The 13,683-nt window shown below is 40.3% G+C and overlaps 1 protein-coding gene across 3 annotated transcripts in view; it reads right to left on the bottom strand.

Annotated features, from left to right (window-relative positions):
- The window catches only part of LOC146510191 (glucocorticoid receptor-like), a 68,782-nt gene extending 56,091 nt beyond the window's left edge, over window positions 1-12,691 (bottom strand). For 2 of the 3 annotated variants that reach the window (XM_085175457.1, XM_085175458.1), the window contains exons 1-2: window positions 12,177-12,690; window positions 9,240-10,480 (exon numbers count right to left, since the gene is read on the bottom strand). In XM_085175457.1, coding sequence (XP_085031583.1) covers window positions 9,240-10,471 — 1,232 coding nt within the window. In that variant the 5' untranslated portion in view covers window positions 10,472-10,480; window positions 12,177-12,690. Of the gene's footprint in view, window positions 1-9,239; window positions 10,481-12,176 lie in introns of all 3 variants that reach the window. The other variant, XM_085175456.1, reaches the window with a different exon arrangement.
- Between the last annotated feature and the right edge of the window lie 992 nt (window positions 12,692-13,683).

The raw sequence follows: 13,683 nt of genomic DNA, 5'->3' as shown, positions 1-13,683 counted from the left end.
TATTTACAATGCCTACAAAGTCCAATTATAATTTTTATGCTGAACTTTCTACTGGTCTCCAAAAATCCCAAAGGCGACAGAGTTATGTAAAGAGAGAAATGCAGAAAGACTGTAGAGAGAGGTAACAGATGCAGTAGATAGGGATGATGTCATAATGTTTAATACTTGTCGGTTTGTCAGCGTTCAGCTTCAGTCAAAAATACAACTTTTTTTTTTAATGCCTGTGACATTTGTGTTGGCAAACCATTATCAAATGCTGAGATTTTTTAGGAATGCAAAACAAAGTGAACTCCCCTTTAACGGGAAACATAACTAGCATAACGCAACTGAGGAAAGTGTGCAGTTAATGTGTTACTAATCTGATTTTGAGAAATGGATGAGGAAATGCATCAGGATTTCTGTGATTCAGGCTCTGAACAACAGGTTAAATCATATGTTGCAGTACAAAGTTTGTTAAAGTCAATTGACAGCTGAGAAGTTAGGATATGCGTAAGGAGCACAAAAATTTATATAAAACGATTTAATGCGGCATTTCAAATCACCCTGAAAGATTCAGCATTATATCAGACAGCCACCACCCAGCACTCCCACTGTCATTATTATTAAGACTGTTGGCTTCTTTCTCTAACCTGTCACCCAAATGTATACTTTGCATGCTAGGGGATGTTTTTAGTGTGCGGGTGACGGGGGTGCTGAATGAAGTGGTGGGACTTCGCTCACCACCTCCACTAACCAATTTCCTGTGGAAAACCTTGTGATTCTATTTGCAGCATGTAGATATTTCCAGTGCCTATAGCTTTTGCCATTTGGTCTGTCTCATACGGTTACCAGAACCTGGTGCTTTCACACATATTACGATATTAAAACGTTCACGAAAGCATTGCCAAGAAGGACATAAAAGTGTCACAAACAAGCCCCATTACCATCTCCCTCCAGTTTTTCCAGGTTCAGCTAGTTAGCATTGGTAGGTTAGTTATCAAAAGAAGGGAGAGGTTAGACATGTGACAGAGACGGCTATGCACTCAGATATTTTGAATCGTAGTGCTGATAGTCATTACATTATTAAGAATAGGTTCTTGAGAATACGACAAGAATCTTTTCGGAGTACAGGTATTCTATACCAAGAAATGTTCCCCTGCCCAGCTAGCTTTGTTCACAATGCACAATCATCTCACAATGAGTAATGACGCATTTCTGAGTCTTTGTCTGATCAATTAAGTATGTTGGTGGGTGTTGTGCATACAAAGCTTCTCAGATTTAAAGTAAATCTAAGAAGTCAGTGAGTGTCCAATCCTCCAAAAATTCTATTATAAATTGGAAAGCCCACAAACATTTTCCAAATAAATCTGGCTTTTCAACAACGGTTCTTGTGAAAAAGAAAATGTAAAAATACAGGAAGAGAAGGAAGTAATGCTCAAATGAAAAATCTGAATTTCCCAGCGCAGACTAGTCATTTCAGAGAGAGAAAGTGAAACAAAACTTTGACATTGTATGAGAGTTCCCATACACAGTGATTAATACATGTTAAAATCTATGTAGACATTTACAGATGACAACAGCAGCAAGCTGGCAGCCACCAAAATAGTCTTCAAAAAGGAAACAGCTTGGCTGGAACAGGACTACACCTCAGTTTAGCTCTTTGCACCACTCTGACCCTGTGCTTCAAAGACTCACAATAGGAACTAGAAAAAAACAAAACCAAAGAAAGTGCCAGATAGCAAGACAAACAGAAAGAGGAGAATTGTACAACATTAACGTGAATTAATATAACGTATCACAGAACATTTCAACACACTTCATATTACTCAGCCTGGATATCTGGATTCCACATGAACTGTCTGGCTAATACTAAGTACCTTAAATCAATCAGCCAGTAAAGAGAAATGCAATGTTTTATACAGCTAATCAAACAGCAAATAGCTATTTGTACAGATATTAAGTAACCTGAACTCAAACAAACAAAGCTGACTGAGGGTGGCATTATCTCGGAGATTAGAAATACAGGAAACTGACACAACAGATGTGAAGCTGACCTAGTTTTTGCCGTAGTTTAGCGACCTTTTGTTGGTAGTTCCCGTTTTAAAAATTATAGTGGCTGTCGGTTTGACTCGAGTTTCCCAGCCTGCCGTTTATATAACAAGAATGTCTTTGGTCTGTGGGAGGAATCCCAAACACACACAGGGAAAACAGGCAACCTCAACACAGAAAAGCCTCAGATGAACCTTCGGCAGTGAGGTAAATAGTGCTAAGCAAGGCAATACAAAGCAATCCTGTTATTTTGCAATGTATACTTCTATTTAAGATAATATACTGTACGAGAAACTGATCACGCTCAGCACAATTACTGTTATTATGTAAATCAGCAATGGTGAATCTTGGCATACAGTTCCTTGTGTTTATAAATGCTAATAAATAAGTGATCAATGTCATTCAATTTCAAGTTATCCCTCTTTGGGGCCTAAGTCTGATAATTACAGTAATGATGATGATAATTATTATTATTTTTAGACACAAGCCACTACAGATAACTGAGCTAATACATCTTATTATTCTCCTTGTTACATATATAAACACAATGAATGGAAGAATTTACAGAAATATAGAAACAGAAAGTAGTTAAAAAAAATATCAGACTAATAGTATGATTTAAAACATTTTTTGCTTTCAGGTGTTCGGGTGACATCTGTGTATTTAAGTTCACTAATTATGGTTTTAAAAAAAACAGTAATAACTGTATTTGAACACGGTTAAGTATAATTTAGTGTTTTCCCCTGCTGCTATAGCCTACAATACTCTTCATGCTGAAGGTCATTAACACTGACCTATGAATCATAGAAAATGCGTCTAACTCAAGGCAACTTAGCACAGAACCAATTTATTTTGGTTTATTTTTATCTTTAGGCACCTTGTTTGAAGCCACTTGTTGCAAAAACACTTCATTTGGTCACATTTCTTCAGCTGAAACCATAAAAAAAAAAAATACCAACGATAACACAGTTTGGCAGACATAAAATAGAATTTTTGCACCAACAATGTTATTTTCAAAGGACTATTAGCCAAAAACTTGACATGGTGTGCAGTGAACCCTTAAACCTAACGGTCAAGTGGAAGAGAAAAGAAGAAGTGGCAGGCCTGTAAAAACCATGTATAGCATATAAACAGCATCTGAAAGTTGGAAAAGTATCCAACAAAGGCCTGACACAGGACCACAGTGATGCAGTTGGCCCTTCAGTTAACTAGTGTTCACTGAAGCCTCATCAGAAATAGTCTCAAAGGAAGGTGTTAAGAAGCCATTTTTTAAGGAAAGGAAACTTTGAGAAAAGGCTAAGCTATGCCAAATTACACAGGAACTGGATTCAAATTCAGTGGCAACAGATCTTACGGAGTAATTAATCAAAATGCGAATGTTTTGGTTCAAATCGTGAATATCTACAGAGAAGGTCAGGAGCGAGCTACAACAGTGAGTGTCTACAGCCATCTGTAAAACACGGTGGAGGCTCTGTCGTGATTGGGGTTGCATTTCAGCCAGGGGTGTTGCAATGCAAAATTGATGAAACTATGAATGCAGAAAATAACATCAGATTTTGATACACCATGCAATACCATCTGACTCTAAAAGCTCTTTTTCTCAGCATGACACTGAAAATCCCCAACAAAAACCCACAGTGGCTCACTATCAGTTGTGAACTGAGTTTCCCAAAAGGTGGACCTCAGTATTATTGAAGCAGTATGGAGTCATATTGGCTGAGAACGCTTTGGCATAACACTGTATTTCCATGTATGTTTCCCACTGTCCTTGCACAATATAAAGAAATAAGGAATGGTTCAAGACTTTTGCACAGCACGGTATATTATATACTATACAGTATGTTGCTGTGCCTAACAACCTTTATAGCAGATATCACTTATTTTGGACCCTGTAACACATATGTTTTGCATTAGCAACAGTGGTTTTGACAGTTTATGAGAAATCTAACATGCATGCTCCAGAACTGTGTGTGCAGGGCATGGCTGCAAAACATGCTGTCAAACATGTGGTCTCTCTAATCTCTTGTCTTAAAGTTTATATTATATAATGTGCTGCAATGATTCCAGAATATATTTTCTAAAAAAATGTAAATAACAGTCTATGACATATGCTGACTTTTTTTTTTTTTTAAAACAGAGTGTGAAAACCACTTAACAATAACACAAAGCATCTGCAGTCCTCAGTAACAGTAACAACTACTTTATGATGCAAATCGCAACACACCCAACTGTCAAACAAAAGCATAATTTTCCTGTTAAAAAAAAAAAGAGCAAAAAACATGCAAAAAGAACAAAAAAAAAAAAAAATGTCTCAGCTTTACCACAATCTGTACTTCTAACATGAATGTGGTTGTGTGTATGTGTGTCTGTGTTTACGTGACAACTGTGTGTGTACAGCATTTGCATGCCTCTGTTAAATAAAGAGCTTTGAGGGGGCCAGCGAGGGTAACTAGGTGAAGAGAAAAAAAGTGACTGAGTGACAGCGTAAGGAGAGCGAGACAGCAGCACACCATAGCAGATATGTACACGTGGCCTCCCAGCTTCGCTGTGTACACTACACACATTCACACAAATACACAAACACACACACAGCTTGCTATCCTCAGCTGTGCTCTTACACACACTGATGCAGGCAACGGAGCAACAGAGAAGAGTTGACATCAGCTTTTTAACCCTTTTTTACTTTGCATGACTCACAACATTTTAAACTTAGCACCACACAAATAAGAAGACTGGGAGGTATAACAGGTTAAAACAAGTAAAAACAAATGTCTCCTAATAAGAGGGTGTGTCATGCTATTTCTAGAATTGATATGCGTCTTGTAAGTGCCTCCTTTTACCCTGGGCATGCAGCAACAAACATTTGTCTATTTGATTATCAGTTATGTAACACAAATCCTGTGCCAAGAAATGTGGTTGGGCCAAATTGCATTCAAACTGTGTCGAAAATTCCCATAGAACAGCTAGATGGCCTAAATCAGGGGTGTCGAACTCCAGGCCTCGAGGGCCGCTGTCCTGCAGGTTTTAGATCTCACCCTGGGTCAACACACCTGAATCAAATGATTAGTTCATTACCAGGAATCTGGAGAATTTCAAGACATGTTGAGGAGGTACATTTAGCCATTTAAATAAACTGTGTTGGATCAAGGACACATCTAAAACCTGCAGGACACCGGCCCTCGAGGCCTGGAGTTCGACACCTGTGGCCTAAATGATATGAAGGGTGTAGTTGATATGCAGTGTTGGGAAGGTTACTTTTAAAATGTATTCCATTACAGAATACAGAATACATGCCCCAAAATGTATTCTGTAACGTATTCCGTTACGTTACTGAATGAGAGTAACGTATTCTGAATACTTTGGATTACTTAATATATTATCATGCTGTTTACAACTACATGAATGTACTATTGCTGTGATTTATTACTGTTACTGAAGGTCCGCGGCTCCGAACCGTAGTAAAGGGACCTCTGGCTAATACGGTGGGTTCTGTGTCGGGCTCGTAGCTGAAAACTAGCTTTACTTTGTTGTCTGGGTCAACTTTGCTACCAGAGACAGAGAGAGGCGTTGAAAGGCTGCTCCAACGGAACTTATTGTTTTTGGAGGAAAACACGAACACGGTGTACAGTCGAGTCTTAATAGCTTACTTACAACTGGGCTCGTCAGGCTCTCTTCTTGGCTGCAGTGGTTATTATTATATTTACATGCTTCCAGCTCCCGTTTTTGCTCGATGACAGCTCGTACTTTTCCTTTTTCTCCCTCCCTCGCTCACAGACACATAACGGGTATGGCAGTCTATTCTCCCTGCAGCACGGACTACACTGCCTATGATGCTACATTCTTTAGAGCTATACCTGTAGCATTCTGCCTATTAGCTTAGCACAACAACAACAGGTGCTCTCTCACCCAGGAAACGCGCAGAGAGAGCGTCACCCTGTAACCATGGCAACCGTAACGCTGCCACCTGGAACAACAGAACGTAGCTGTCAAACAAAACCCAAACAGTCCTGACCCGCCACAATATGAAACAGGGAAGTACCGCCGTGTAATCCATTTCTTTCAACAAAGTAACTGTATTCTAAATACCACCTTTTTAAACGGTAACTGTAACGGAATACAGTTACTCATATTTTGTATTTTAAATACGTAACGGCGGTACATGTATTCCGTTACTCCCCAACACTGTTGATATGATATGATATGATATATGATATATAATATAGCCACCAGTCACCGTTTTCATCCCTCCGTTAAGATATGGCATGTATCACACACATAGCTGTGAAATAATACAGTATAATGTGATCTAATGCAAAAGCACTGTAACGTACAGCAACACTATACATTTCTATACATACAGTTCTGCTTTAGAGACGCATCGATCGACTCTCCAGGGACCCAAAACGGACAAATTTCAGCACTTTCACCCTGTTAATCACGCATATGTCTGATTACCAGCCAGTGTGTTTCATGCATGCACAGCACATGCACAGCAGCACAGGCAAATAGTTGTTCTCACACTCACAGTCTCACAGACTGAGCCGAGATCTTAACTGTAAGTGAGGAAGACAAAGTAAACCACAGGGGAACCACCATGAAAACATTCGTAACAACAAACCTATGAGACTCTTATATGACCTAGACCCAGCTAAACATGCCCAATTTGAAGAAGCTAACAAAGGAAAAGTGGCTAAGGCTAGCCAGAGACTAGAGCCAAGCTTACTGGAAAATGAAGTACCTGAAAATTTTGTAGTGTAAATCTTCTGCACTCGGTTTTGTTTAATAAGGTTAAATATATAAAATATTTTGGTGAATTAGCTGTACCTCCTTCCAGTAGCAGAGCACTTTCTTTCCAGTTGTTTAAGTGAGAGATCGTCCTGCGACTTGCTGCAGTTTGGTGCAGATTGTAAAGTTTAGTAATTTATTATTAAAATAAAATTCAGCACTGTCTAAAAGTTCATTTTTGCTTGATTATCTTATCCAGTGCATCTTTATTCAATTCTAAAGTATTAAACGACTCAGTCAGAATGACCAGTTTCTTTTTTCTTATGCTGTTCTTTGTTATGTTGCATAGCTGTTATTTTTTTTTATAGTTGATCCCTGCCACTTTTATAATTCACAGTGTATAATTCCTTAAAGAAAGTCTGTAGCTAAAACAGAGACCCTAAAAAGAAATTTGTATAATATAGCTAAAAAAATCATTAACAATTTCTCAAAATTCGGTATTTTAACTTCTGACTGTGAAAATCTAATGCTTTACTTTATTTCATGTAAAAGCCGATTCATTTTGTTTTCGGGTTGTTGCTCATACTAAAAAAAATAAATAAATAAAATCAATTTAACACAAAATGAAACATTTTTAAATATTTAATGATTTCATATACTGAATTATTATTAGCTGTGTATGATTTAAAAGTTTTATTTTAAAATAATCATCCATCTATGTGAAATCGCATTTGAAACAATCAGCTTAGTGTCAATTAAAGTGTCACTACTAAAAAATCTAACCTTTCACACTTGGTTCATTGGTAAATCTAAAGTGTTGATTTAAATAATTTATACATCATGGGAACAGCTTAACTGCTAAATGAGGATATATAAATCGTGTAGTCCAGTTATACTTGCTTGGTCAGTGGACTGTTAGGTGAGTTTGTTTTTGCATTAAGCTGTTTGTACTGTAAGAGATTTTTCATTGCAGTGTTCAGGTCCCGAAGAGCATCACAGTACGTTATCACACTTCATGCTGGTGCAACAGGGATCAACACAGCAGGAAGTCGGTTACAAAAGTCCCGTGTCCGTGTTTAGCAATAAAGTTCACTACAGTTTATTATACAGGAGAACGACAGTGGCTTGGGAAGAGTGAGACTTGCACTATTTACCAGAACAAAGAGATGTGATCAACAGAAAATCAGACTGACGGAAAAGAGCTAGCGATAGCTGAAACTCGTTCATATACAACTTGTTTACAGCTGTCCTGAGCTAAGCTAACAGCTAACAGCTCTTTAAGAAGGCCAGTACGGGCTCACATTATTACTAGACATTAATCAAACACCATCTTTGTACTTTCACATATAACCATGTAGACTCATAAAACTAAAAATTCAACCTCTATCAATGTCACGCTCTTAGTTGGTTCAGTTATCAGATAGTCTTTCCAAGCTGAAGCGAGGCGTGTCCACCAGACACTTTTCATGCTCACCAAGCTGCACGTACACAACTTTCTCACAGCGCTCATTTCCATCAAATTAAACAGGAGCACACTGCAATTTTAGAGTTGCAAATAACACGTTTTCTAATAAATTGTGGTGGGATGACACGTTTTGCTCTCTAACAAGCAAAACAAAAACAAAACAATAGAAGAAAAATACCAAATGAATAGTTCTTGGATACCTTATATGAGAACATTTAAGCAATATAGCTTAGTCAGACATTGGAATCCAGAATCCACAATACTGTGACACTGGAAAACATAAGATCTCACCTGGATGGCTATTCTCACACACCTTCTCATATCAAGTCTTCAGTTAGACCGCTTACTTTCCCTACTGTCACCTTGCGCCTCATCAAAAACAGCAAAATATTTCTCTTATATCAGTCTCCTATTCTTGCATACATATTATATGTAGTGTTTACTCTTAATTTAAACTTGATTCAGATTTACAATGTGCTGCAAAGTGGATGTATTAAGAGTATGCTCTGCAGTGTCTGCAGATGTGATGAGCACCAGACGCCCTGCATCCAAATTCTGTTAAGAATGTCACAGGGAAGCATACAACAGCTCCTGAGCATCTTTTCTGACTTATTCAAGTGATTTTGTGTTAAAAAAAATCATCACACTAGAGGACATTGTGTTAAATGTTATGAAAAAACTGACTGAGATGTCAAGTTGCCAGACTGAACTTAGCATTTCAGGAGCTAAGTGAGCAGCACAAAAATCTTTGTAGCGCAGTGGAAAAGGAAGCGCTGCAATCATTGTGCTTATATACTACTAAAGTTAATTGACCATCTAGTGGACTAAAAAGCAGTAGTTAGTCTTCACAGTTTGTATTTAGAGTATTCACACCTAAGACTCCTTACAATTAAACTTCTTTTTTCAAAGCACAGCCATACTCTTCTTTGTCAATACAAAGCCAATCATATGATGACTGAGAATAACGACAAACGTTGCAATGAAGTCAACAGCAAACATAATGGGATAAAGTTCAACCTACCCAGAGAAGCCAACAGAAAAAGGTGCCAAGGACGCGACAGGAGTGAGCCCATCATCGCTGCTCTGAATCCCAGATGTCTCTCCATACCTTTTCCCCCGGGCCCAGTCATCCCCCATCAGAGGCATGTTTGAGTACATGTCAAAAGGCTTCTGGTCTTGTATGTCCATTGTTGAGCTCGGGTTGGCTCTGTAGTGGTAGCCGGGCACTGCGCCGACACTCATTGGTGAGGACATGGGGCGTGGTCCTCCTCCATGGAGAGAGCTGATGCCGCTCTGGAGACACTGAGGCTGGCAGAAACCATTATCCTGCTTCTCCTGTTTTATCACACCAGGGGTACAGATTTGGAGGAAAGACTCATCAGGATCCTTCTCTTCCTTGATGATGACAGTGGAGAGAAGGGCCTGAGACTGGTGATGCTGGGGCTGATGTTGCTGGTGATGTATTAGTTGGTGGTGCTGCTGCTGTTGTTGATGGGGGTGTAGGGCATGGTGTTGCTGCTCTGTGCCATTAACACTGATACAGTTTTCTCCGTTACCCATGAGAGGCTTTATTTCCTTTGGCAAGCCACTGACAGGACAGCCACCACCGGTGCTCTCTTGTAGAATGTTATCCAAGTGTGCCACTTCTGAATCCAACTCAAAAGCACTGATTTCTGGCAGTGAGCTGGGAAGGTCCAGATCTTGCCAAATCTCTGTATCCTCAATCAGGCGGCCACTGTTGCCATCCAAATCGCATGGACCAGTGCATGTGTGCCCACTATAAGTTCCCAAGTCTTTGTCCAGAGAAAGAATGCTTTCCGTCTTTATGGGGTGGGAAAAAAGGTCAGGCAGAGGAAGGTTGCCTAGGACGGAAGTGTCTGAGGTGTTGATGACAGATGTGGGTGTATCGGAAATACACTGGTTAAACAATGGCAAGCTGTCCCCCATGCCGAATATACCAATATCCTGTTGCTGCTGTTGTTGTTGTTTCTGCATTCGAATCATTTTACCCTCCTTCATGTCTGTCCCCTCACCCAGAACATGGTGCTGATGAGACTCAAACAAGCCTCCAAGCTCCCCCTGGCCATTGGTTCCACCCTGTCTATTGGGGGCCACTGTGGCAGGGGGCAGAGACCCAGGCAGATGCATTGCAGTCTGGAACAGTGAACCAGGTGTGTCACCAGTACCTCCTATCTCCGCAAATGTCAGGCCGTCGTCTCGATTACCATTGCGCTTCAGTCCACTCTGATCCATTTCTTTGTCCTGTGGGTAACAGTGAGGACAGCCAGGGTGAATCAAAAACACAACACACACACACACACAAGGACACACATGCACACTAAAGAGACAAAATTTGCCTTGAATGAGATGACCCATACAGTAGATAATGAAGAAGCGAAACAAACAGAAAATCTTACTGAAATACTGATCACTGATGCTGACAGGTGTTTGAAAACATCTGCATTACAAAGTGGCGCTCTTTAAAAGCAGTGTTCCGCTGCTGTGCTTCTGCCTACGCTCTTCTGCTTCTACTTATTTATTTTTTCATCTTTATATAAATGACAGCAGCTGAATGACCCCCTCCCCCAACACCCACACTCCAACAATGTGGCAGACACACAAATGGGAGAACACTTAAAACCGACTTGCAAAATCAGACCAGAGCTATTAGGTTTGCGTGAAATAAATGACTAAAATATGTGTGCTATTTCTAGGAACTGCGTCTTTTCCTCCGTGAACAGGGAAAAGAAGTTCAAGACATGCCCGGACAACTTGCGTTACTGGTATCCGCACCGTCAGCCCCCCATTGAGCGTTTGTAACAACATGCATCCGTTGGACTCGGGAGACACTAAACCACGTTAGGCATCTGGCGTGAACGTCTGCCTCTGCCCACTTGCAAGAAGGAGCGAGTAAATAATACATTCAAAGTCCAATTTAGAAGTTTTAAACCGATTAAAGCGAGGATCAGTCTGGAGTGTTTCGAAGCGGTGTCCCTGAATAAACTATATATTAAAAATAAAGCGGGAACACAAATAGGCCAGCATATTAGCTCGCAAACTTCGTCGACCATTTGATACGCTGTAAATGTCAAAACCTTAAAATAACGCACTGCCGAATCGTGCGTGACGACCGGATAATTTCCGGTGATGTTTTGATCAATGCAAGTCGCCGGGGTCTTTTCTGCTACATCTTTTCCAGCTCTTGAGGCGCAGCGGTGACATTCTTCCTCCGGAATACTTTATATAACATTCATAAACACTTTAAAGCGTCTAAAATAGCTATAGCACTGCAGTATTGTGCTTGAAGTCCAAGGATTTATGAAGGGTTTTTTGTGGCTGCGCGGGATTTCCGTGCACACATGATTATTTTTTTCCTTTGTTTTATTGAGCATCTTACAGAAAATGCAAAAAACGATTTATGTTTTGGCCGTAAGGTTCAACAACTTTTCCACACCCACAACGCATTATTGCGAGCTGTCATGCACAGCTTCAAAACTGAAGCTAATGAGATCAACCATTTCTTTCCAACTTCACTTTGACCAATAAATACCAGTTGGATGCTAAAGTTATATATATATATATATATATTTAAAAAAATACAGAACTTTGGGATTTCCTGACTTTCTACATGGTACTCCCACCAAGCATGACAACACCATTAGTGCAACCTGTTGGTTATATGGGAAACTGCACAGATCACACGCTTGCTAGCCGCAAAGCCTGATAAGCAGCTGGTAGGCTGAAGTTTGTGCAACGTTTTCCCATTTCTTACACAAATTCTTCCGACCCAAAAGAGACGCTTCCCTCGAGCGCTCGTGGCGATCTGTCAAACAGAGCTGTCAGCGCGCACGACCCTCACCGTCGGCCTACTCCACGGAACAGCCAGTTTCACCCCTGCCAACATTTCTGCAGTGACCAAACGAGAAGACAAGTGTTTCCACTTGAAAAGATTTCATACCTGTAGTATGAGTACCTGACCTGTACTCCACCGGTTAGGTCATCTTTTAGTAGTCCAACTTGGAAAAAATGTAAGAAATGCCGCAACGTCCACAAGGTGAAGCGCTTGAATAAAACCCCTTCGTTGCAGTTTTGTTGTGTGGTGAAGTATCAGCTGTATTTGTTGCTGCCTCTGTGCCCGTATGGCAAGAATACATTCTCCGCAATATATCTAACTGTAAAATCAACAGCCCGACGCTGACCCAGCTCGAGCTGGCGAGATCCGCCGTGTGCGCCGTTTCACGGATCACTCGATAACTTTTTAATGCTCACCACCGGCAGGAGGGGGCGAAAAAAAGTGACCGATCGCTCACAGAACTCGGGATAAATCCGCAGGAAATCGACATATCTGTGGCGCAATGTTCTGCTTATGCGCCATTAAAAGCGCCAGTATTCTAAAGTTATATAATAGAGCCGCGATCCCTAGCGCACTCAACTGCAAACTCAGGCACAGGGCAGGGCGATCGTTTAGTGAAATGGTGACAGCTAAAACAGAAGGCGATCCGCACTTCCTTTAGCTCTCAAAAATAAAAGCCTTCTCTGCTGTAATCGTCTTTACTAGCATTAAATGAAAATGTGTGCCGAGGTATTTAATAATCAACATAAATATCCGCTTTTTACAGATTGAAACGCACCAGCTTTTGTTCTTTTCATACTATTCTATTAAGGTTTATTCCACATCAAACCTTTTCGCTTTTAGTGTAAGGCAGGATGTCGTGTGTTCCCATATCCCCGTGTTTGTCTGTGCCACCTTGACGCAGTTGGTTTGACACTTGGTGAACGCCCCTTTGCCCACTGAAAACTGCAGGAAAATCTGTCAAAACGTGTCTTCATCGGCCCCTTATATCCACCAGGCACAGGACTAAGCAGACAATTCTTAGGCCATATGACCTATGTCCCGCTACAGCTCCTCAGACATCAAATCAAGGCTGCTAATAACAATTACTTGAGCTTGGGGTTCTATTTAGAGTTAAGGTGAAAATAATAAAGGAGAAAATCTCAGATCAAATCCTTTAAAAGCCTAGTTATTAAAAGACTCGCCTTTCATAGTTCATGTCAGAGATTGATTAAAATATCACAAATCTTTGCTGCTATGAAACGTCTTAAATTGCAAGAGTACCTTCAGCAGACTGCTGAGGGTTCTTAGACACGCATCATATGCAATGTAAGTAAAGCATATGAAACCTGCTTATTATGATACCTTGTGTCATGTCACTTAAGACATTGTTCATCCCACACTTGTAACAAATGAAGTGAAGTCTTGCCTGAAGCAACTGAAAATCTACTGACAGGCAATGAACTTACAGGAGCTGCTGAAGAAGAGGACAAACCAGTCAGTGAGTCAAACCACACCCCCTTCACGCACGCATTAGAGAAACCCTCCAAAAGTAAACTTCAGTAAACACACCCACGTTAGTGCTTTTATCAGGTTTCATCCCTAATTTTGTATCACTGTCATGTTATTAGAG

Source organism: Neolamprologus multifasciatus, chromosome 10, assembly GCF_963576455.1.
Source record: "Neolamprologus multifasciatus chromosome 10, fNeoMul1.2, whole genome shotgun sequence".
Classification (NCBI taxonomy): domain Eukaryota; kingdom Metazoa; phylum Chordata; class Actinopteri; order Cichliformes; family Cichlidae; genus Neolamprologus; species Neolamprologus multifasciatus.
The sequence above is the reverse complement of the archived record's forward strand: the minus strand, read 5'-3'. Positions and strand labels throughout refer to the sequence as shown.